General features: G+C 37.4%; 1 protein-coding gene across 1 annotated transcript in view; it reads right to left on the bottom strand.

The window, feature by feature from the left end:
- Positions 1–463: 463 nt before the first annotated feature.
- Positions 464–25,508, bottom strand: part of LOC140141520 (uncharacterized) — a 239,497-nt gene continuing 214,452 nt past the window's right edge. The window contains 5 exon segments of the mRNA XM_072163404.1: positions 464–2,567; positions 2,570–4,084; positions 7,843–9,093; positions 11,084–11,497; positions 11,500–11,701. Of these exon segments, the coding sequence (XP_072019505.1) occupies positions 1,519–2,567; positions 2,570–4,084; positions 7,843–9,093; positions 11,084–11,497; positions 11,500–11,701 (4,431 nt within the window). The 3' untranslated portion in view covers positions 464–1,518.

A 25,508-nucleotide genomic window follows, 5' to 3' on the forward strand; every position in this document is an offset into this window, starting at 1 on the left:
TGAGATGTTTACCTGTTACGATACAAGAAGCAGCATCATGTGTTATATTACCTGAAGTTCAGAATTTGAATGGACAATTAGACTTCTTAATCACAATACTCATGCCCTTAAGTTATTTTCCTTGACTGGGATTTGAACCTGTGATCTCTAAATCTTGAAACCAGAGCTCTTACCAATTTATACATCTGAAATATCAGGATCATAATGGGCTATTCCATTTAAAATCCACACTTCTGTTGTGGAAGATTTTGAAAATATCTTCCACAGAGGGAGTATGAATTTCAAATGGAATGCATGAACACATTAGAAGCTCCATTTGAAACTCACCCTCCCTGAATGGAAGATTCAGGTTGAGGGTGCATGATATTCAAATGGAGGTGCCTAATATGTTCATTCCATTTGAAATTCATACACCCCCTGTGGCAGATATTTCCAAACTCTTCCACAGGGGTGGTGGAATTTAAATGGAATAATAGCCCAATCAATGTGACACAGTCTGATCCACTCATGGTATGACATATTTACTAAGACGGCAAATTCATTGTTACCTTAGTTAGTAAGAAATCCATAGGTCCTGAGTTCAAAGCCCAGTAGGATAGCTAATTGGAGGTCTTATTACTTTTAGGCCGACTCTAGGATCGAACCACAGCCGAAAAAGAATACCTTCCCAGAATGCTATGCATAATAAACTTGAGCTAAGGTATATCACATACCGTCAGCCTGCTACGCTAATTGCCTAAGTCATTTTTTGTAATTTTGAGAACAAAGCACAAAATGTAGTTCAAGCATTCATCAGTTACGTAATCACCCTAAATATTTCGGATTACAAAAAATGACTTAGGCAATTAGTGTAGCAGGCTGTCGATATGGCACTCTGAGTTATACAAGATCCACTTAGTCAAATAACGAGCTGAGTAATTCAATCACATTATGAAGCATTATGGGAGGGAAATATTTCCTGCTGTAGGAACATATAAATTCGCTGTCGCAGTGCATGTTAGAATATGACCATTGCTAGGTCAACTGGCTCACGCTTTCTTTGTTACGAACCACTGATCGAAATGATCACAACACAAAGCCTATGGCATATCAAAATTCAGAACAGGTGTATGAGCCCAGGCTGGAACCAGTAACCAATGGTTACTAACGTGCACTACGACAGCGAATTGACTGCTCAGGGCCAGAAGTGGCTAAGTACAATAGCTGCCCTGTGAACATTTGACAATTTACACACAGTATACTCATCTACACATGGCAGCTATTATACTTACCCACTTCTGGCACTGAGCAGTCAAAATGTGACGATAACCTCCGTTCTATTTACCTTCAATAAAATGACGGTATCTATAGAAGTACACATGCACTCTTGTGTACCTTCTCCAACACTTTGACGTTCAAATTATTTATCCATTCAACTTATGAACAAATTGGTACACAAATTCCTTATACAAAGCATATAGCACACAGAAAATGTACATCTCAAGTACAAATAAACCATTAGTTAACCCTTTTGTTTTATTAATCCCATGCATCAGACCCATACTCATGTTCACTCGTATTCGGGCTTGTCGCAGCCTCCGGATACCGCTGTATATGCGTCTTCATATTATCCAATAACGTCGATATCGTGCCGTCCGTTGGCGTCGGCAACTCTATCGTCAAATCCGGTTTCTCATTAATAGTCTTGAGTGTCTCTAACATCTTTATAGCCTCATGTCGTGCATCTTTTCTTTGCCCTCTCTCAATAATGGACTCCAGAAGCTTTTTACGAGTGGGATCGTCTTGTGGAGACACCACCTGCTTGGCCGATGCCTCCATTGGTGATGTCACTTTGTCTTCTTCTGCTTCCTTATTGCTATCTGTACCTGCTGCTTCTTCCTCCTTGATTTCAGTTTTTGGTTTTGCTTCCTCCACCTTACCCTCCTCTACCTTACCCTCCTTAATCTTTGACCTCTGTTCTTTCTCCATCTTCTCCACCTGTTCCTTTTCATCTTCATCCATTTTGTCCATAATCTCCTGAATCTGGTCATCTTTTTCTTCGTCATCCGGTGACAAGAATCTCAAGTCTGTTTCCCGCAACCCTGGTTTCAATCTATTCGTATCAACATTTGTGTCTTTATCCTTACCCGCACCTTCCCCAGATCCTTCGGTAAGACCATCTTTCGTCAGAGTCCCCGTCGGGCTTGTCGTTGGACTCTTCGGTTTTTGTGATTGCAGCTGCTGATAAGGAAGCCTTAAGTCATTTGTCCTTGTAGAACTTCTTGCATTAGCCATTGCATTCCTAAGATCAAATACGGTAACAATTCGTCGTTCCGGAGTACCAGGCGCGTCGTTTTCTTGCTCAAGCATTTCATCCAGTCTGCTCTTGGGAAAACTTTGCATCGGAGGAGTTGTAGCCGTACTTGATGAAAGTCTTTCGGTTGCATTAAATGGCCTAAAGATTCTCTGTCGCTGCTGAAGAAGCGCCTTGAAGTCATCTATCGATGTCTGGGGCTTCCCTGAGACACTACAAACTTGCACAGGTGTGTTGTCGACATGTACCGTATCAGAGAAGGATATGCTTTTAGGGAATTAAGGGAATTTGGCGACCCGGCGGCTCCTTCAGACGGTGACATTGGCCTCTTCTTGGCAAAAGGATCCGTTTTAATATTCATTTTCTTTTTTGCTGTATGAATCCTTGCTTCAAGTCCATCAGAAGACCCCTTAACAGGAGTTGGTTTTCTTGCTTTTAAAATACCAATTTTGGGTTGCCTGTTCGGATCAAATATATACAAAGGTGTACGAGGTTCATCGGGAATAATTTTCGGCGAACCAGTGGGTGTCGGACCTACAAATGGCAGATCACCGTCAGGACTTGTAAGGTTGGTTTTTAAAGGCAGTAAATTTAACGTAGCAGGGCTTGTAATCATTTCAGTTCTATTCTGTTCTAACTGATCAGCGGCTCGTATGATGGCCATGTCGGGATCAAGATTACCCGATTCGATCCCTTCGTGATAAGAACTACGAAATGTAGCTTTAGAAGTCGGTGAGGTAGGCTCATTTAGGTTGGACTTGACCTCCATTGGGGAAGAAGCTGGCCGACTGTGTTTAGATCGGCGCATTAAGTCAAGGATCTCAGCTCTTTGCTCACGAGTAAGTGCAGACTGCCTGCCATTGCAGTAATCTGCCAGTCCTCCAATTGAGCTATAGTTTTGTGGTGCCTGATTTTGAAGAGTATTAACATAATCTTGAAATAATTGTTGTCTATCTTGAGGGCTGACATCCCTACGCGGAGGTTGCTGTTGAGACGTCGGTGACATAAGAAGTTGCGACGTATCCGGTACGTCGCCGTCAGTTTGCCGTTTCTCTGCCTCCCATCCCGCTTGTATTCTTGTCCGTCTTTGCAATGTGTTGTATTTCTCTGGATACATCCCACTACCCAGGGGGCTTTGGGGTGACATGGGTGACCTTTGACTTATCATCTCTACTCTTTGACTCAAGGTCGTAGGTGATGACACTGGGGTTCCACTGGTTGGGGTGCCACCTTCAGCCCCTCCCGATAACGTGGTGAGGCTTCCCCCTGTAGCGCCCCCTAAGAATGAATCTCTTGCCGATTGAATCATAACTTTTCCTGTTAATTGCGACTGAAGCTGTTGTGCCTGGTGCACAGTCATTTGACCAAGCGGGATCATTGGTGGTCTCGGCGGTAGCCCACTACTCGTCGGCGACAAAACCGGTATATGAACACCACTGTCACTTGAACTAGGACTTGAAATAGGGGGCGCTGTTTGCTTCCTATCAACCTTTCTACTAGTCAAGCTTGCGCAAGACTGTAACGAGTCCAAACTTTGTGAGGAAGTTACAGCAGCTGGTTTGCCTCCCTCTGGAATTAAGTCCAGTCTATGACTTCTTTGGCTTTCTACACTGGAGTTACTCCCTCCATAGGATAGTTTATACATAAGAGGGTTTTCTGGAGGCATAGGAGCTGGTGTGTCCAGGTCATAGCTAGCTTCTGAAGCAGAATCTGTGTCTGTGCTACTGGCACTAGCTGCTGGACTGGCTTCTGGAACCATTAGTAGTCTTGAGTTCAAATCCTTGCTCTTGCCTGCAGAGATGTAAAAAATAGAAAAACAATATTAAACTGGTGCAAATAACATAAATATTGAACACTTACTGAAAGAAGGCTCATCTGCAATAGCTGCCAGGTGTCATATTTTTAGATGTACACAATATAGAATGCAGAAATTGTTACATATCTTATAGGGCAGCCATTGCAGACATTACTTTCTTTCACTAACCCCTCAAATGGTGTTCTTGAAATGTTTGACAATGTTTATCTCCTACAAAATCAGTGTTAAATTTCATTCTTGACAACATCTCAGAGTAAATTTCAAGTACAATCCTGTTTCTAGGGGGTAAAATATTTGTTGTGAAACCATGCTAAATTCCTGTTTAAGGGTGTTTTTGGCTCAAAAGGGCAAATCTTGGAAAGGGTATGTTTTGAAAATTTTGGTTGTGCATGTGTACACTGTGAAACTTGAGTGCCTCCTACACCAGTACGAGATCCATGCACATTTCCATATTAATATTTAAGGTATAAGAATTTAGCCACCAATGAAATAGATATACAATCCCTAAATGTTTTAACATGTTTCACAATGTGACCGGTCAAAATTATATAACTAAAATTATATATAGACTGAAAGTAAAATAAACATAATTGCAATTGCTGCTACATATTTTCTCCCTTTATATAACTATAAACCTTATCTTAATACCTGCATAAAGTTAATCAATTTTGTGACCATTATTGTATATTCTTTTACCCCCACAGTCCATTATGCAAAATTCTGGATCATGATTGGTCCAAACACGTCACATGAGGTCACATTATTCTGCAATAATGTGTCGTGATTGCATCCTAAATGCAGTTAAGCGTAACATATTCTACGCATAGCATTATGTTTGGTTACTCGTAAAAATTTTCTGTGACACATGCAGTCATTTACACAAAATTGGACCTGCAACAATTTTCACATTTGAGGTATAAAGACTGAATGATGGTTGTAAACACATTTGAAAATATCACCACATTTCTTGGAATTTTTGGAACCCGCTTTTTATAGGACACGCCTGTATCCTACAAAATAACTTGAAGAAAGTGCCATCATGCACACCAATGAACTGCCTGAATATTTTATTTTTGAATTCTTATGTTTTGCTTGAATATCTTTATACTACTACTTCTTTGGGCCCATTCTATAAACACTTATGGTAAGCACATGTACTTGGTAAATAAAAATATTATCACGATGGAGCCACACCAATTACGGCCAGCTTATAAATGACATATCTGCTATAAATGGCTGGCAATGCTATCATGGTCATCATCATCATAATAATAATATACAGATTGCTATCATATAGCTAATATGAACATCTGTGTTATTCATTTGTAATTACTTAATAAATTGATGTACAGTTCACTCTTTGGCTGTACATGTGCTGTTGGAGCAAGAATAATGTGCTCCAGAGCAAGATAAAATGGACAGGGCGAGTCCAAATGATCTGTATAAAACTTGACAAAATATTTGTATGCAAACCAGTTTAATGGTCTGCATGCTAGCCATGTAGGCTTCAACATAAAAAGTCCAAATGTTCTCAAAATATCAAGAGCTATCTTAAAACCACTAAACCAATCCATGTTTGTACTCATTTCAATTCATTTTTCAAGTATTTTTCCATGTATGGTCATGAAAATGTATAAGTCTGAAATTTTTGCATTTAAAAAAATTGAAACTTTGCAGGATAACCCATTATGGTATGATGTTTATATGTCCAATTTTTATGACTGTGCCTTTCTTTTAGTTTGCAAATCAAGTTCATTTGAAAAAGACACCCCACACCCAAGTTGCACACACATATGTTCATATGACCTCTACATATTGATGTTTACAAATCATTCCAAAAAGAGAGAGAGACTTCGGTGTTCTTTTTTAAAATCCACAAGGGAGCATAAATTTCAAATGAAATGAACACATTAGGCAGTTTGATTTAAATTTCATACACCCTCTGAGAAAGATTCAACCAGAATCTTCTGCAGAGGGAGGATGAGTTTCAAATAGACTTGGTTAATGTGCTCATTTCATTTGAAATTCATACTCCCCTTGCACTTGAAAGATATTCCCAAAATTTTCCACAAGGGGAGTATGGATTTTATATATATTAGCGCATTTCAACACTTTCTTGGTCTCCATACAGCTATGCTGAGTATGTACTCTTTATGCTGAGTATGTACTCTTCATGTCCATTCTCTTTGATTGTAGCAAACATATATAGCATGCAATATTGATTGCAGGACGTGGTGATCTGTGACTGTGTGTTGAATGTTTTAGCACATTGAAGCTAGGTTCAATCTTGGGACATAAATCAGAAGAGTTCAGGCACAAATTGTGATATTTACCATTGCTGCTTTGTGTTATATTTTTCACTATTGATAGTGTTTTGATTTTAGTGTCCATTTCTTATTTTGTATAATGATCACGACATAAGCTAAAGAGATACAGACTATACACAAACAGCCAAAGTCCCCTTGCTTTGTATGCTGTGAATTCTTGCATATTCATGAGGGCAGATCATTCATGTCTAAAAATCATGCTATAGTGTGTATACCTTCCTCAAGTCAGCAAAGTAAAATCAAATTATGAGATTTTCTCAAAAACTGTAAATTTCTTTAGGAATCTGTTAATATGCTAGTTGGATTTCTAGCATCGTTGCCTTTCTGAAAAAATTACTGACTCGAGAAAGGTATACAGATTATAGCATTGCGTGCTGCACTAGAGTGTTGCGTGTCTTCAAGTTTACGCGATAGACCATAAAAATATCCGGTATCCGCGTAGCAATTTCACCTGTCGCACTTCGTGGAACGATCACCCTCATTAACAGGGATGCTAGGATTTACCTAGATCTGTATCTCTATATCTCTTTAGTCTGCATCTCCTTAGTTTATGGATCACAAGCTTTCCATACCATACACTAATTGTCACCCCTAATTATTATCAAAATTTAATACGAAAAAACACACGGCAGCCTTTCGATATATATCGGACTTTTCATCTGAACTCTGCATCTCTATTGAGATGGGGGTATTAGCTGCTGGGCCCAAAGAGTTTAGAATAGGGGAGTATGTACTCTGCCTTAGGTGGCACATTAGCGCTTCAGAAATCCACATGGATTGTCACAGGTAGGGACTAAAACAGTGTACCTCTGGCATTGTTTGGTAGAGGCCCTAGATCATAAACCTGGAGATTTGCAACTGTACGACTTAGCATGCGTAAATACAACGCATTACAGTAAACAAAAATTCCAAACTTATGCTCACTTAAGGTGGTACTACATCCCCTGATAAATTTTGTGACTAATTTTGTATTTTTATCAAAAAATAACTACACACTGGTAACAAAAGTTATGTAGGCTATATTATAGGGGCAGCAAATCCAATTACTTCACTGAAATTTCAGTGATTCAAGATAAGTGGTTCATTATGTATGTTAAGAAATGAGGTGCATATTCTAGCGGTACCTCTTTTCTTATCACAAATAATGTACCGCTTGTCTTGAGTAACTGAAATTCTAGTGTAGTAATTGGATTCCTTGCCCCTATAATATACATAACTTTTGTTACCAGTGTGTTATTATTTTTTAAGAAAATGCAAAAATAGTCACAAATTTATCAAGGGTGTAGTACCACCTTGAAAGCAAAGTTTTCTGGGACATGGTGAAGTAATTCAAAGGTATATTAATCTCCATGAGCCTCACGACAGAGTCCTTATTCCCCTACTCTAATCTCTTTGTTAAGTCTTACCATTACCATCGTTTCCTCTTGTTTGTTGCACATTGATGCTCGGTGCCTCAATCCTCACTCTCCTCTTTGGTTTGGGTGGCGCCACAATGTTGTTACCATCACCCCCATCTCCACGTCCCGCAGACGCCGAACCTCGCTCGGCACTTGCATGGTTGCCGAACGACGACTCCACGACTTTGTGGGACGCACCTTTGGACGGTTTGCCTTTGCCTCGCTTTGGAAGCCCACAATCAGAATGCATGGAAGTCCAGTACCCTTCAGTGTCCACAGAGAATGAGGAGAGACTATCGGAATCAAAACTATTCCCGTCGCCTAGATACACTTCTAGGTCTATACTGGCAGTGTCCGATAAATTCTGAGAACTACTTGGGTTCTCTGACGACGATGAATCTGATGCGTTGTCAGGGAAACCGATTTGGATGATACCCGGTGGTGACGACTTGTCATCAGGTGCCACATTGCCTTCTTCCACTCTATTTCCCTTATCTTCATTATCTGACGTATTGCCTATTGTTTTCAGCCAATTTTCTGTATCAATTTGCGAAAACGAATTTGTTGGTGTCGGTGAGCCACTCAAATCACTAGTGGTGTCCACCGGCAATGCAAGTTTGTGCGGTCTTGGAACCGTTCCGTTCCCGAGTGCAGAATCAACGCTTTGTAAACTGCCGTGACTCACGCTACTCGTAACAACGGCAACGTTTTCCGTCGATAACGAAACCGCCGAATCAGACGGTGATATCGTCGACGAGTCACCTCCGTCTATACTTAAAGATTGTCCAACGTCAGAATTCACTGAAGTCCTAGTACTGTCTGTACCACTACCACTGCCGCTCCAGTTACCGGAACTTGAGTGGCGTTCCTCTTTTTTCACCCCTGATTTGGTTTCACGTAATCTTACCGTATTACTTGGCGCTGTCGTATAGGTACTATATATTGCATTTGGCAGTGCTCCATTTGGTAGTGGCTCATGGTTATTACCAGCCACAGAAGTTCTTTGTGTGTTTATTGTCCGAGTAACGGCGGTTGTACGTATAATAGCATTTGGAATAGCATGGTGAGTTTGTGCTTGGTGATGCTGGTGTTGCTGGTGATGAGTACTGATGCGGGATTTGCGTCCATTTGACGAGGGCGCTTGCCCAGGTGGGGAACCCGGCCCCATCTGTTGCATTTGGATTGGTGAGAATTCAAGGGATTTGGGTCGTACTGGTGAGGAAGCCATCCAGACTTTATCCAAGGAACTATCGTTGGATCCTGCACAGGTAAGAACAAAAGAAAATATCAACATTTCAATTATTACTCGAATGTAAGTTCATACGTGCTGGTGATAAACAATTTCTAAAAGTTTAAACTGACTTTCAGCACAGAGATAAACTAACCTTGAATTTTCGATGTGTGACACACATCTTCATCAGAAGAAGTCCAAAGATGTTGTGATGGACTTGCCCTTTTGTTGACTATTGGTGACTTTCGGTCGAATGAGGGTGTTGTATAAGGTTGGCAATTCCAGTCCTAGATCAACAATGCCCTCATTTGAAGTCACCAATGGTCAACAACATTATGCTACAGTCATTTCAGTTCCTTTTCATCAAATTTAACAATCATGAAGGTTTTGAAGATAATTGTCTGATAAAATTCACAGAAAATAATACAATTCAAGACAAATTTAAAAATGCCCTCCAAATCTGACTTCTTGACAATTTATATTTTGCCTGGGTTGCTGTTGATTAGTGCGATTTAGCCTGGATTGTTGTCGATTAGTGCAACGTTTCAAGTCTTGCGCTCGTGAAATGGGCAGTAAACCACGGGACAGGACAACTTCCTCATACACACTGTAATGCCCGCAACACACTGTACCCTTAATGCCCGTATTATTGCCATTGACTTTATATATACCAGTAGTAGCCAATGTCTTATGATTTATAATTATGTCTTAAGGGCACTATGTTTAGGTAATAAAACTGCCACCTGATCCTCGCATCATCATACCAAAGCCATGATTGTTATTATCTGTTCCAACTTTGATGACACCTCTGTCACTTTTAAAGAGGTACTAGAGTGAGTGGATGAAATAGGTGCTTTGTTCAATTCTTAACAAATCAATGCTGTATATATTATATGTTTATTTGTTCCACTGCATTTACACCCACAAACCAACCCCCTCTGACAATGAATGGAATTTGTCCAGCGTGACGTCACGAGGTGTCACCATAGCTGGAATGTATTATAACAACCCTGCTTAAAATGCTGTGCAGTCCATTCAGCCTAAGGAGACTGAAGTCTAATGATTCTCTATAATATGTTCAGAAGTAAAATGGGTCCTTAGACTGCTTACCAGATAAAATCCAGTATAAGTAAATGACATAGCAGATACTAAATAAGGCATACATTTTCTCTCATTACATTGGGCTATTCTGTTTGAGATCCATACACCCTATGGAAGACATGACCTTAATCTCCCACAAGACATGACCTTAATCTCCCACATAGGGGTATAGATTTCAAATGGAATCACCCATTCAGGTACTCCATTTGAAATTCACACTCCCTGTGTAGACGGTCATGTCTTCCATAAGGGGTGTATGGATTTCAACTTGAATAGACCATTGCCTGATGTTTTTTGGGCAGCTACAAGTTATTTGATATCATTTTCAATGTGTCACAATTTTTCTGTAGAAAGTTTCCATCTTGAGACAAAATTTTCCATTGATGCCAAAAGTGCATTTAATAGGTTGACTAATTCTTACATTATTGTCAAAAAGGTAAGTTAACAGTATTTTGATCCATTCATGAAGAACCACAAGACCGACAGAAATGTGGATAAAATTCTTTTGATATTCACAAAAAAATATTACCCATAAAATGCTACTTTAAATGTTCATAATTTGAACTAAAAGTTGACAACTTTTCAGAAATGGAATGTAGTCACAGATGGACTACCCTGTTCTTCAGGCGGACAGAATTCCAAGAAGTGTTGGTCAGTCGGGATTTTTTCAAAATCTGGACGAGGCTAAATGACCTTCAAAAAATTACAGAAAACATTAAAAATCTGAACAAATTAAATTTGTGCAAAATTTTCTGGTTATTTGCTTCAAAAACTATCAGTCAAAAACAACCCACTTCAGCCAAAAATCAGCTGTTTTTAATTTTATATAACTAAAAAAACACACCAAAATACAAAATCTGGGTCAGTCAGGCCCGTAGAACAGGTTATTTTTCCATTGCCTTACAATAATATACGTACCATTGACACTACTTAATTTTTCCAGAGGTAGAGACAACCTGGCTGCTTGTTTATCATGAATAGCACTCGCGATATTATCTTTGTCCTTGCTAGGCCCAGCCAACTGTGGTACCACAGGGGCTGACATGCGCATGTTTTTGGCCCTTTGGCGCCTAGTTCTTAGCGGCGTTACCACAGCAATATCCTGCGAGCAACGCTCTCTCTCCCGCTGATGTTTTCGGAAAGACCTTCTATCCAAGCTTTGTGTTTTCAGTTCATACTCCACGCTGCTCGCTTGTTCTGATATTGAGGTATCCGATCTCCACCCGTTTTCGTGATTCAATTCATGCTGAACAGCATCAGGTACACCCGTACTTGTACGTCGCCAGAAGCTCCGCCTCTTCTTACGTTCTTTCTTTCCTTGTGGCGTCAGGAACGCCGGAAACTTGCCATGCGCTCAAAGCCCGAACCGGTGACGTCGATTGGAATGACCGATGATGGCGTGACGTTCTGTCGCATGACTTCTTCCGGGGTTGGTAGGGGACTACGAGTACGTTTGAAATAATCCTCCAAGATATCTGCTTCGGAATGAGGTCGTGGCGATTTCTTGATGGTAAGTGCCATCGGCCTGCGACGCCTCTGCTTTGGTGATTGATGAACGATAGGCTGTAAGGGGGAAAAAACAAAAATGAAAATATCAGCACCTTGCAATTTGTAATTAAAGTATTCAACAGATTAATTAGCAAGAGCTTTTAAAGCTGTGAGTAGATAATTAAGTCTATGTGTATTTATGTCTTAAAACGTTATTAACATTTGTTTTAGAGGCTGTTAAGGAGTGACATAAAACTTAAAATTCAAAAAGAGCTTTTAATAAACTTACAAAGAGGATTCAGGATATTGCTTTACACCAGGAAATAATGGTAAGGATTTGACAAATAAGCAATTTGCAAATTAGCATAATTAATAGTAGTTAATGTTTTGGCAAGCATTTATGTCTTTAGCGATAAACTTTTGCAATGGTGCATTTTGATAACATTAATAATTAAGGTGGAGGCGAGGCTTGAATGCTTCACCCACAAGGACATTAAGTTCATAAAAAATACACCAATTTCACATGCCAGAATCATGAATCAAGAATACACATGTTGGCCTAAGAAATTATCATTTTATTTTTGGATAAAAATAATTGTTTTTACTTTTGAAATAGCCTGAATCGGCCATTTCTTTTCATTCAAAATAATGGCAAAAAAGATACCAACTTTATAGTAAAATCATATTTATTTTTAAAAAAATCATATAAAATGTCCCCTTCCCCACATGTTTGACCCCTCTTCTATTTTGAGCTCTGCCACTGAGAACAGTAGTGTTATAAACATGTTTATAGAGCAACACTTAACAACACATAAACATGCCATGAAGATAAAAACATCTATGAAGAAGTAAATGCTATGCTATATTTGTCTCACAAATTAATGAGAGAAATAATTATCTAAACAAACTTCCTACAATACTACAATCATTAAGAACAAAAACAATGGATTTTGATTTTCTAGCAGTAAATTTCTGCTGTACAAATTAATTATCATCACAATTTTGATTGACTGGGCAACAATTATAACATACATACCAGGTTGACCAAAACACAGGGATTTGGTCATCGTCAGTTGCGGGTGGGCGGGTGGGACACAAAATTGATGTTGATGACAAGAGCAGCATACAATTGGGGTTTCCATGGCAACAGAGGGGTGTCCATAATAAGGGATGGTGAAGGAGAAAATCATGCAAAAAAATATGAAAAACAAAAATATATAAATATATTACAAAATAAAATGGTGAAAAGTTGGCTAGCGAAGAGCCAGGTTAGTGCATATGTATGGTATAAATATATATGAAGTGATGGTGGTTAAAATTATGGTTTGTCAGATTTTGAAAGGTTTTCTCTTAACCCTATGAGAACTACATGCGTATTGGTCAAAAAGATGTTTTCATTATCAATTGGACCAATCAGCAACATTGTTAGAATTATTCCACCATGCAAAAAAATTGGGGTGAATTATTTGCAAAGCTCCATTCTGATTGGTGATTAAAGTGAAAAGATCATGTAATTGACCAATCAGAGGCAATGTTAGATCAGCAGGTAGTGATCAGGAGGGTAAACAAATTATAAACTTGAGCAAAGTGGGATCTTGCTACATGCATTTGTTTGCAAGGTGCCACTTTTCTCTTGGCTAATGATGTACTATTCAGAGATCATATCTTGTTAATTGTTCCATTGAAAATTGAAACTCTGGTAGATTGTTATCGGGTATATTTTTCCCCAAAGACATTTATTTTTGCAAAGAACTTGTTGGCAAACCTTTAGAATTTGCAACATGCAAAAAATACAATTAAGCTTACAGACACAATTCTAGTGCTAATGAAATTGATTAAAAACACCACTGTTTATATTCCCCGCCTTTCCCCTCATAACACGGATGCATGATGGTTGTAGGGATGGGGTTTGCACAGCTAGAGAATGACCTTTGACCTCTGATACGCACCTGGAGTGCCATGTTAGCCGGTACAGGCAAGTAGGTACAGAACCTGGCCCCACTCACTACGATATGCAACCAGTCCAACTGATAGGTACAAGATGTCGGCCAACGCTGCATGTTCGTACGCATGTTAGTTGGAAATATTAGTATGCAAATTTAAGTATAATATTTAATATAGCAGAGAGCAAAAACTAACTAACATTATTGCAAATCAACAAAATTCTTGCATTAATATACAACGTTAGAGCTTAATAAGTTAGCTATTACATGTTTTGTAAACACAAATAGTCACTTTAAGCATAGTTTGAATAAAAATGTAAATATAATGTTGTTTGTAAATATATGAAATCAAGTAAACATATTTTCTGTTAAAAACAAAAGAAATTAATTACATATTATGTAATGATTGTATAAAGATATTTCCACATTCAGCTGACTGACAACTTGTACCTATTCAAAAAAATTTGGTTACATATCTCTGCACCTTCATGAAACTGCAAAACACTAGTTAGTTCAGCTTATCATTGACGAAAATTAGTTGTTGCTAGTTACTGCGTGGTCAACTTACGCTCCCATAAATTCACATAAGCGTGCACCCATCACGTATTACGCAACTCGCGTAAGTGCTGGCCAAATTGTGTGCACACAATTTTATATCTTTTTTATTTTATTTTTTCGGAAGGGGGTCCCAAATATGTCGGTGACCGGAGTCAATTTTTTTATGACCCCCCTATCGCGGGCAAAAATTTTTTACGACCCCCCCTATCTTGGGTCGAAAATTTTTATGACCCCCCTTCCAAAGAAAGTGCACGAGTGCATTAACATTTTATCGTTGGTGTAAAGAAGGTGCGCGGAGCGGGTAAAATTTTTGCATAGATTGTATGCACATTTTGATTGTGAAGTTAAAGAATGCGCGTAAAAATTTTGAGTCACCAGCCCTTAATAATTCTATAATCCCCCATTTTGGATGTTAAAAATTATAACCCCCATTTTAGGTCTGAAAATTCTATGACCCCCTGTATTTTGGGACCCCCCCCCTTCCGAAGAAAATGCCAGCCCCCTTATGAGTTTGATTTTCTTTGCCAATTAATATAAGAGCTGAACAAACTTTAATATTACCCCCCCATACCATACTGGACCAAAAGCGACATCCTCTTTCTTTTTAAAACCGTAAAAAATGGGTGCACAAACGGTATCTAGAAGAGGCAATCAAAAAAGCCTCAATTTTATTTCCCAAAAAAAAAAGAAGAGAATTTCTACCCCTTACTGAAGAGTCCTCACTCAACACTATAGTTTGATCGGTTTGTAATTGGCAAGACTCATTTTGTATTGATATAGAATGGCGAGCATGCAGTTTGGCGCAACACTTGCCCTAGATGTGCATGTTGTGCAATGTTTGACTGGCGTGCGCTGATGTGAATTTATGCGAGCCTAAGCTGGAACTTCATTGACACGCAAAGTAACAAAAAACAAATAATTTTACCAATTTATAAGCCGAACAGACTATAGATTTAAATATTTTTCTTTTTTTATTGGTATAAACATATTTTTTCTTTTTTTAATGGTATAAACATTTTCAGGTGTGTAATTATGACACTAAAGGTGACCCTGATTGGTTTCAATTATTTTTTTTCCAACTTGGATGATTCTTGTCAAAGCTATTGCGTATATAGAAAATAGAATGTTTGGTATGCTCTGATCTATTAGCTAGTCACTTTTCTGATGATTGCTGAATAATATGTCACCATAAATAAATATTATGCTTGTTGCATTTGCTTTTATACGATACAACCGTCAGTATCACCTTAAGAGTACTACAAAACCTGACAAACCATGTACTTTATTGAACTTAGAATCAACTGAAAATGTGATGGAATATTAGATGATGGTGCATCACTGACACATAAATGTCACGCTGTAATGAAGAGACGACATACAGCCAGGATTGCCACAGGTTTTCTCAGGCCAACAGGTACAATTGAATACCTGAGTGGAAGAAGGGCCCAACTCCATCAAAACTGTTTTTGAGATATTAAGAAAAAACTTCATATTTTGAAAAGTTTTATAGACAGAATGTTTTCATCTTCAGAGAACCTTCAATACATGATCATACAATATTACATACATTCGAAATTATATGTGATGTTTCCATGGCAACGGTACAGGTCTTAATACGAGCTGGAGTTGGGCCCTTCTTCCACTAATATACTGTAAGTACCAGTTCCTTAAGCAGATGTGTTATAAATAGCTACAGAAATCCATTATTTGCACAAGTAGAAGCATGTAATATGTTAGCAAGAAAGTTTATTGTCGTGAAAAGCAGATTTCATGGATGAACAAAATTCCTCTTTAACCCAATATTTGTGGAAGAAGGGCCCAACTCCATGGAGTTGGGCCTTTCTTCCATGAAACTCATGATTAAGTGTACATGGAAGACTATTTAGAGAGTGGATTTTGGCTCATCTTTCACACACAAGGAAGAACAGTCTGCTGGCCATAAAATGATGGGTCTAACTCATTTTTGTGAAAAATTGGAGTTGGGCCCTTCTTCCACTCAGGTATTCAATTGATACATGTATGGTGGGCCAAATGTCCAACAATAAGCACAGTTAGGCCCAAAAAATTGTTGTGTTGTCCTCACTGAACTGTCCGACCCTAAGTCCTGAAAAATCAGAGTCGCAATTTTGTTTTGTTTTTTTGGAATGATGATTTTTACAAATTTGTTCAAAAAAATCAAAGTTTTTCACTTACAATTAATATTTTATTGAAAGACTAGTCTTGAATTGATGTCTAACATGTATCCAGAATTCAAAGTTGACAAATGTCCCTAATTGAAGAAGCATTATTTAATATTTGAGGGGATTTTTAAAAACTGTAGGTTTAAAAAAAAAAAAAAATCTGACCGTCCGACCCAACTTTCCCATTTTCCCACTTGAGGTGAGGGCAACACAACAATACATATTTTTGGCCTTACGACCCCCCAAAGATGTGACAAAGTGAGACCCAGTCACATCTTTCTCCAAACTATCGGATACACATGCTCATGGAAAACTTTGTGAAAAAAGGGGTGATCAAAATAAATAACAGATTCTGTGAAATCAAGAAACAGGGAACCGGTACTTATATTTTAAATTGAAAATTCAGAAAACGTTGAAATATACAATCTTGGTTTTGAGTGGGCCTATAAGCAGGGACAGGCAATTTGCGCGGAAAAAAATAGCAAATTGCGCGGAATTCTTTTTTCAGTGCAAATCATGTATCCCTGCCCATAGGAAAAAAAATAGCCAATTGCGCGGAAAAAAAGTTCCGCGCAAATCGCCTGTCCCTGCCTATAAGGTATGTACAGTCCAACCTCTCTTATCCGGACCTCTGGTATCAAATGGATCTCTCTCTTATCAAACAGAAAAAAGAAATTTCTTTCTTGCTTCCATGGTTATCCGGATATGTGATTTTCATAGAAAGACATGATTTTAGAGCTTGATTTCATGTACTGAAGCATTTTAAGGACATAACTATATATGTGGCATACATCGCTACCATCTTTCAGTGTTATTACCCCATTTTGAGTAACCTTTTGCTGTCTCAATGTTGGCACTTCAAGCATTCAATGCAGAAATACATGTATTTCACTAGATTTTTCACTTATCTGGCCAATGCTTTGTCCCATCATGGCCGGATAAGAGAGGTTGCAAGGAAAGTCAATTTTAAACTTTGATTTCCCTTTGTAGGTAAGAATGTAAATTCAAAATAATTATGATCTTATTAAAATATGGGATACTTTAACCCCCCCCCCCCCAAAAAAAAATCATGATAAAAAGGGTGTTTTCAATTCCTTTCCACAAGCATGTGTATAGCCGATAATTTGGATAGCAACATCACTGGGACACTGGTGAAAAGGGCATTGGGCTATTCCATGTAAAATCCACACTACCCCTGTGGAAGATTTTGGAAATATCATTCAAAGGGGAGTATGTTTTCAAATGTAATTGGTCAGGGTTAATCATTTTGAAACCCATACTCCCTCTGTATTATGGCATTACCTATATCTTCCACAACTGGAGTGAGTATTTCAAATGGAAGTTACCCAACTATTGATTCTATTCAAAACTCATACTCCCTCTGTGGAAGACTTTAGTTAAATCTTCCACAGGGGCAGTGTGAATTTTAAATGGAATTGCCCATTGTCACTCAAATTGTTACTGAGGCCAAAAAAGTTGTCCAAATTTTTTTCTGTTATCATTTTATGTAACATTTTAAGTACAATTCTCAATGTATAATTCACAAGAGCACAAATGAAAAATAAAAGCAGCTAAAAAGAGCTCAATTGGGTGCTAAAAGGGAGACTGTGACAACCCTGTTTCTAGAGATAATGTGGTGAATAAAACATATGGCTAGTAAGAAACCAATCAACATTCAGGATCAATAACAGATTATGACTACTATAGAGTTAGTTTCAGAAAAAAAATCACATGAAATTATTTATCAATGTGACATTATAGATAAAACTGTCATGGGATTCACTGGAGTTCGAAAAAATTTTTCTTTTTATATAGTTCAGTTGATGATATTAATGAATAATGAGTTTAGTTTTGCTTTTTAAAATTGATCATGCATATATGCAAAAACCTTTTGAATTTAGGATATAAGCCAGAAATGGGCTGCAAATAAATAAAAGTGCAAATAAATATAAGTGCAGTAATTTGGACAAAAAAAATCTGGAATTCCAAATTAATCCTAAAAACTTACATCCCTGATATAATCATAAACATCATCATCATCATCATTTAATATCATCATCATCATCATCATCATCATCATAATAATAATAATAATATGCTAACCGCAAAAACAACAAGTAGTCTGATCAGTAAGAAAGATTTAAATTAAATATGCAACATTAATATTTACATAGTTTTACCACTAAAAGTATAAACATCGAAAACAAATAATACAAACATACTTAAAACAATGGCAGTTTTTCTGGAACCAACTCTACATCAATATCTCTAGGTACCACATATAAAACCAGTGTATTAATATTTCACACCATACAAGTGTTATATCTCTTCTCGTTTAATAGTTAATCAGTTTTCACCTTCAGTGTTGCTTACATGATAGTGATAGCAATGCCTATACAACAATTACATGGAATCAGAAAACCATCTCACTCCCTTTAAGGGCATTAATGTGCAATACATGTTAAGCTCATGCGGCGACAGTTTGATTTCTAAAGTTTGCGACATTTTCTTTCACTGTGAACAATGTTGAAGCAACCAGTTAATAAATATAGTGATCAATCCTTATTGTTTCAGCAATAAAATTTGTAAACATCATAATAATGATTAAAAATGTTATATCCAGAAGTACAAAATATTTCTAAAATTATGCTTACAAATCTTTAAGGGATCTAAAAAATGAGCGTTTATTGCGTTTCGACAGTATTTTTTTGTGGGACATGAGAGCACCTCAGACCTATCGAATTGCATTCTGAATCTGAAGCATGTCTTTCTGATATCAAATAATTTTCATTTTTGAAAATCACAATATAATACAAATTTTATGACAAATTATAAAAATTTGATATTTTTCAAATTTTGATATATAACAGTCCTCGAAGTAAATTATATAAATCTAATGTTATATTCTTAAAGTGTATGTAGCAGGGAGGAAAAGCCAACGGTCAATTGAAAATTTTGACATTTCATATTGAAGATATGGATTTTTTCCCAAAAGACCTAATTTTTTTTGGTGTTTTGGGAAAAAATCCATATCTTCAATACTGAAAAGGTCAAAATTTTCAATTGATCGTCGGCTTTTCATCCCACCTACATACACTTTAAGTATAAATCATCAGATTTCTAAAGTTTACTTCAAGTACTGTTAAATATCAAAAATATCAATTTTTAATGATTTGCCATAAAATGTGTATTAAATTGCGAATTTCAAAATATTTATATTATTTGATATCAGAATGACATTCTTCGTATTCAGAATGCAATTCGATATGTCTGATGTGCTCTGATGTCCCAAAATAAATACTGTCCAAACGTTCATACCCCAGCCCTTAACAACCTGTTTAAACAAGTTATGAACTACATTTTGTCTTTAATAATTATTATGCATACACTGGTGCCTATAGTTGTCCAATACACCAGTTAAATATATCTCTGCATTTTTACAGTGTAACACATGAGGAAGTGCAATTTATTTGGTCAACTTACAGGAATTAATAACTTACTTTCACCACACTTTTACATGGTAGTTTTACACTGGACAAAAATTTTGTTTATCAGAAAAATGATGGCAAAATGCAGGTTAAAAGCATCAAATATTTATGATGGCAAAAAATATACAAAACAAATACATGAAATACAACAGCCTGAGTTGGTGTTTCAAGGAATATAGAAGAATCAAGACAGACTGCAATGTATTTCTGTATGTCTGTACAAGTGGACCTGATTAATATAAGACAATTACAATTACAAATTTCTCCAAGTTGATAAACATTTTGACAAAGAGGAGACATAGAGTCAACAAGAATTCAATTTGGCGAGATGATTTATCCAAACATGAGGCAATTGCTCATCGGCCATTTAGCTCGGTGACAGCCATAGTAAATGTCTCCAATTGTATAATATTGAATGAATTTTGAGCGCTGGAAAAAATAATTTGTGCCTCAGATTAGAATGATGGCTTACAACGTGTTTATACTGAGCAACTCGCATCACCGTACTTTCATTTCCCCCTATATTTTAATGTTGTCACCGTCAACTGGATCTTTTCTACTTCTAGATGGGTAGGCATTAACTCTCCAAATAAATGTTGTTAGAAAATAAAGTCACTCATTTTCCAAAAATTATGATTATTTGGTACACCCCACGTCGCTAGTTAGTTGTGAGTTTGCAACCGCATTCAAACTGTGGAGGTGTGCATATTATACACAAACCAACTGTGGAGCCTTATCGCAACTGTGGAGCTCCACGATTAGAGATAGCTTTAAAAACTCTTTCTCTGAGCCTTGGAGGGGGTGTAACACCCCAATTTTGTGATACGAATGCCTTCACGATCAGTTGATTGTGAAGGGGTGAGCGTGTGAAACTATAAATGGTGCTAATATTAAACAAGTTAATGAATGTAAACATTTAGGTGTCATCATTGATGACACATTGACATGGAATCAGCAAATTGATCAAGTTCGTAAGAAATCTCTCAAAGGTATGTTTATGTTGAAGAAATGTAAATCTAATTTTATTTCTACAGATATTTTGAATATGGTTTATAATGCAATTGTACTTCCTCACCTTGAATATTGTAATGTTGTTTGGGGAAATTGTGGTATGTCTATAGCAAAGAGATTACAAATTATCCAAAACAGAGCTGCTCGCATTATTTGTGGAGCTCCATGGGATACCTCCAGTGCTATTGTCCTAGATCAGCTCAATTGGAAGCCACTTTCTCACAGACATCAGTATAATACCTCACTTTGGATTTATAAAATTTTGAATAACTTAGCACCTCCTTACCTTTCAACTGTTTCCTCATTTTCTAATAATAAATACAATTTTCGGCAAAGTAAAAATAATGTTTTCATCCCACAGCCTAAAACTGATTTCAAAAAACGTAGCTTATCATATAGAGGTGCAATCTTATGGAATAGTCTTGATGATAGGGTCACAGATTCACCTAATTTATTTACTTTCAAAAATATGCTGAAAGATGTTTCATTTTAATTCTTTTCAGTTTTTGTTTATAAGTTTATAAATTCTTTCATGTTCCCCTTGTATGTTATAAGTTTTATGATGTTTTGTATCTCTTAACAATTCATTTGATATTTTTATGAAGTATTGCTTGTAAACAGTTTTACAAGGTAACCTAATATAAGTTTATAATATGATCTTTTGTATCTCTTAACAATTCTTTTGATATTTTGTATAACATATCTCTTGTAAACATGTTTTGTTAAATATTTGTTAGTACTGTAATTTGTATCCACGGCCCCAAGGAAGAACAACCTAGGGTTGAAGTGGGCCCACCGTGGCTAAATAAAGTTGAATCTGAATCTGAATCTGAATCTGTGGCTATGACTGCGTGCGTGTTTGCCGACAAACGAGGACACACACAAGATTTTTCACCCTAAACTGTGGACCTACTTCCAACCGAGGACTGTCCTCGGTCTCAAACTGCTGCAAAAGACCTCAAATGCATGCTAGATGCTTTAAACGCTATTTGCCTGAAACCGAGGACCACACGTGTAAAAACTACCGTCCGCAGGGTGATGGCTAAAATTCTGTTTCGTATTATACACAAAAAAAATCTGCCATTTTAGTCCACGGTTAGGCGATGAAAACGTCATACACACGTCCTCGGTTAGATAGCAAAACACAATGTGCACGTTTGGAGGCAAACACAGACAGGGGTGAGCGTGTGAAACTCCATGGCTATGACTGTGTTCATGTATGTGAAACTCCATAGTTGGAAACTCTCACAAACACCACACTTGATTAGGTCTACATAAGGGGGTGGTGGGAGTGTGTACCATTAATTTTCTGTGGACAAGATTCTTTTCATGCATTCTGGGGAAATTGCTGTATTCTCTCAACAACATAAGTAAATTTGATGATTTATAAAGGATACTGGTAAAAGCTCATAACTTTTGAGTTTCAATTTGGATATTTATCATTGCAAGTAAAGCAAAGGAATCCAAAAACTCATGTACCAAACTTTCTGAGACTCCCTGTATTATAAATAACAGGTATATCTTCGTATGAAAACAGTATTCTTTACAATAATAAGGGAGAGCGTGGCGCAATGGTTAGGGTACTTGCCTTTAGTGCATGAGGTCCCGGGTTCGATTCCCGGCGGTGGCGATTTGCTGGGATATTGACTTGGGAAAAAAAAGTCTGAAATTAATTGGCAACTTCTGTAGATTAAATTCAGACTTCCGTTCTCCCCATGGTTCATGTAGAATTGGGTAAATGAATCATGAAAGTACTCCGTCCTTCGGAGGGGATGTTAAGCCGTCGGTACAGAGAGCCATACCTGTACTTGTATCTTGCAGCCAGTTTCGGAAAGAGTAGGGTGTTAACCCCTGACTGTTCCCAACCCGTCCCGGTGTTCTAATGGACCCCAATGGAAATAAGCTTCAATAGAGGCTTTCTTGGGTTATCCAGGGTTGTCAAAACCCGAACAAATCAAATCAAATCAAAAACAAATTCAGTTAAATATTACGTTCCTAAAATATCACGTTTCTATATAAATTGAACCTGAAGATTTGATAGCCAATAATACATATTGACCCAAATATTTTTCAGAGATGATCGTGGCAAAACATGGGCCTTGTTATCGACATTATGCTATGTACGCACGGATCATTCCTCACTTACGTATCTTACCCGATACTTTTCTTGTAGCCATGATATCGTTTCCCATCTTATGTTTGGAGACCAAATACTGCATGTCTCTCTTTGTTTGATGATGTGCTCCTCTGTAAAATGCTTATTTTTACGCTCCAAAATATTCATGAAGTAACAATCGCAATCACATTATAGCTTGTTTTTTAATTTATTGATTTCTGGTTTTCTTAAAGGTCCCCCTATAGACCACTTGACATGTGACTTCATTGCCCGGCAGTGTGCGTGTGAATTATGGCAATTGCCATTGTTCTTTGCCCTGCAGTGTGCATACACATCGTAGTTTGCTCAGGGCACATGCATTTTAAATCGCCCACCACATTTCATTTAGTACAAGAAAGCCATTGACAGTGTAGCGGTTTGTTCAAGCATATCGATAGACCAGTCCCTTACCTTTGTTGATAAACAATGATGTCAAGTGGTCTATAATAAGCAGAGCTGGCAAAAAGTGGGAAAATCAACAAGCTCCTTCTTGGGAATTTTTTGGCATTTCTGCTTTACTATTAATGAAATATAAAGAAATTCTGTCAAAATAGACTGAATCGTCAAAGGAAGTATAAATAAATATAAAATTCCTGAACTGCAAAAAAATCATATAAATTTGCATGTTTCAACTTTTTCAACTGCAAATTACTTGTCAGCGCAATATGTGTATTTTTGTGTAACCTATATCACAAACTTAATTTGTGATACTGTGAAGCACAATATTTTCGTGGCGTAACATTTTCGCGATTTGAAAACAACCATAATTTTTGTGGCATGCAATTTTTTGTGCGATTGGTACATTTTCTTAAAGGCCCATAGAAAAAAGAAATATTTGTGAGCATGAAAATTCTGTGAATCCATGTTACTTGCAAAATGTTGATGCATGCACACTTTATGCTTTACAGTGTGAGGCTGCTTTGAGTGCTTTGATCACTTGCTAAAATCGGGGCGGAAATTTGATTCTGACTATCTATCAGTTATGTTATTATTCTTAAAATATCAATTTCAGATTTTGCTATTTTTTGTACACCAATCATATAATAACTGCACCATAGCACATCTTCATCATGTACCACACATCACAACACTGCATTATGGGTAACATCCTCATCGTCATGACAGCACATCTAATGCTACGGATTATGAAATGTGATCTCGCTAGAAGCAGAAGAAACAAAGTTGCCCTCGCCAGTTTCCTAATTGACTAGCTTCTCTCTTTCTCTCTCATATTTCTTGCCATTCTTTTACCATAATATGCCGGCAGTGGAGGCTTCGCGAGAAATTAACATGATCATATTTGGGCTATTCCATTTAAAATGCACAATCCCACTGTAGAAGACTTTGAACTATCTTCCACAGGGGGAGTACGGAATTTAAATGAAATGAACACATTAGCGGCTCCATTTGAATTTCATACACCCTCTGAGAAAGATTCACCCTGAATCTTCCACAGAGGGAGGGCGAGTTTGAAAAGGAGCTGCCTAATGTGTTCATTCCATTTAAAATTCATACTCCCCCTCTGGAAGGTATTCCAAAATCTTCCACAGGGGTAGTGTGGATTTTAAATAGAATAGCCCATTTTGACTTGCAGTGCATTTGTCTTCTTTTGGAATCAAGCATGTGTCTGCTAAATAATAAATGTCATGTATATAACGATCCGATACATGTTTGTCATGTTCTCTGTGTTCTACTAATGTAAACCGGTATTGAAATTATGAAAATATACCCGATATTACGCACTTCAACTGATGATGATTGACATCCTTAATGAGCATTGTTAGACAAGCTCATCCACAAAGGCACAGTTCTGTAACTCATTATGTTTGTACATGTACAGAATGACCTTTGAATGTATTGGGTACAAAAGCTCATTCTCTATAACTAGAGGTCAGATTTTGAGTTATGATTGTTCAATAGATTCATGAACTGTGGCACTGGTATGAGAACATTACATTGCTCATATTGATATCTTCATTCAATGTTATATTATTAAAACATTATTGGCTTTTGCAAGTTCTTACCAAGGCTATGCTTTTCCCTCCCTTCTCACCTAAAGCGAAGAATAGTTATCAGAGATTTGGATTTAACGACCACAATTTTGTTGATCCTTTGAAATAATCATGCAAATACAATCTAAAACCCTTTGACCAGCATTGAATGGACTCTTCAAAAAGGCTTAACCCCACCAGCTCTGTCACCTGGACTGCCACTGTGGCTTTACCTCTGGACCCCATCAGGGGCCTAAGGTTGGCCCATGGCTCCCGCCCATTAGTTTTATAATAACTGATAAGAGTGCATGTCCAAACACACACATTTATACCAGGGGTGTTAGGGAATGTGTCCCCCACCACATTTCGGCAAAATACCCAATTTCTTATTCTTTTCAGCCAGTTTTTGACAAATCAAGCCAACTGTCCCCCCACATTTCAAGCTGGATTAGCGCTTATGTCAATGGCCACACTTTTCCCCTTCTTATCACGACCAGATAATCGGTATGCCTAGGATGAAACCATACAA

Source organism: Amphiura filiformis, chromosome 19 (genome assembly GCF_039555335.1).
Source record: "Amphiura filiformis chromosome 19, Afil_fr2py, whole genome shotgun sequence".
Lineage (NCBI taxonomy): Eukaryota > Metazoa > Echinodermata > Ophiuroidea > Amphilepidida > Amphiuridae > Amphiura > Amphiura filiformis.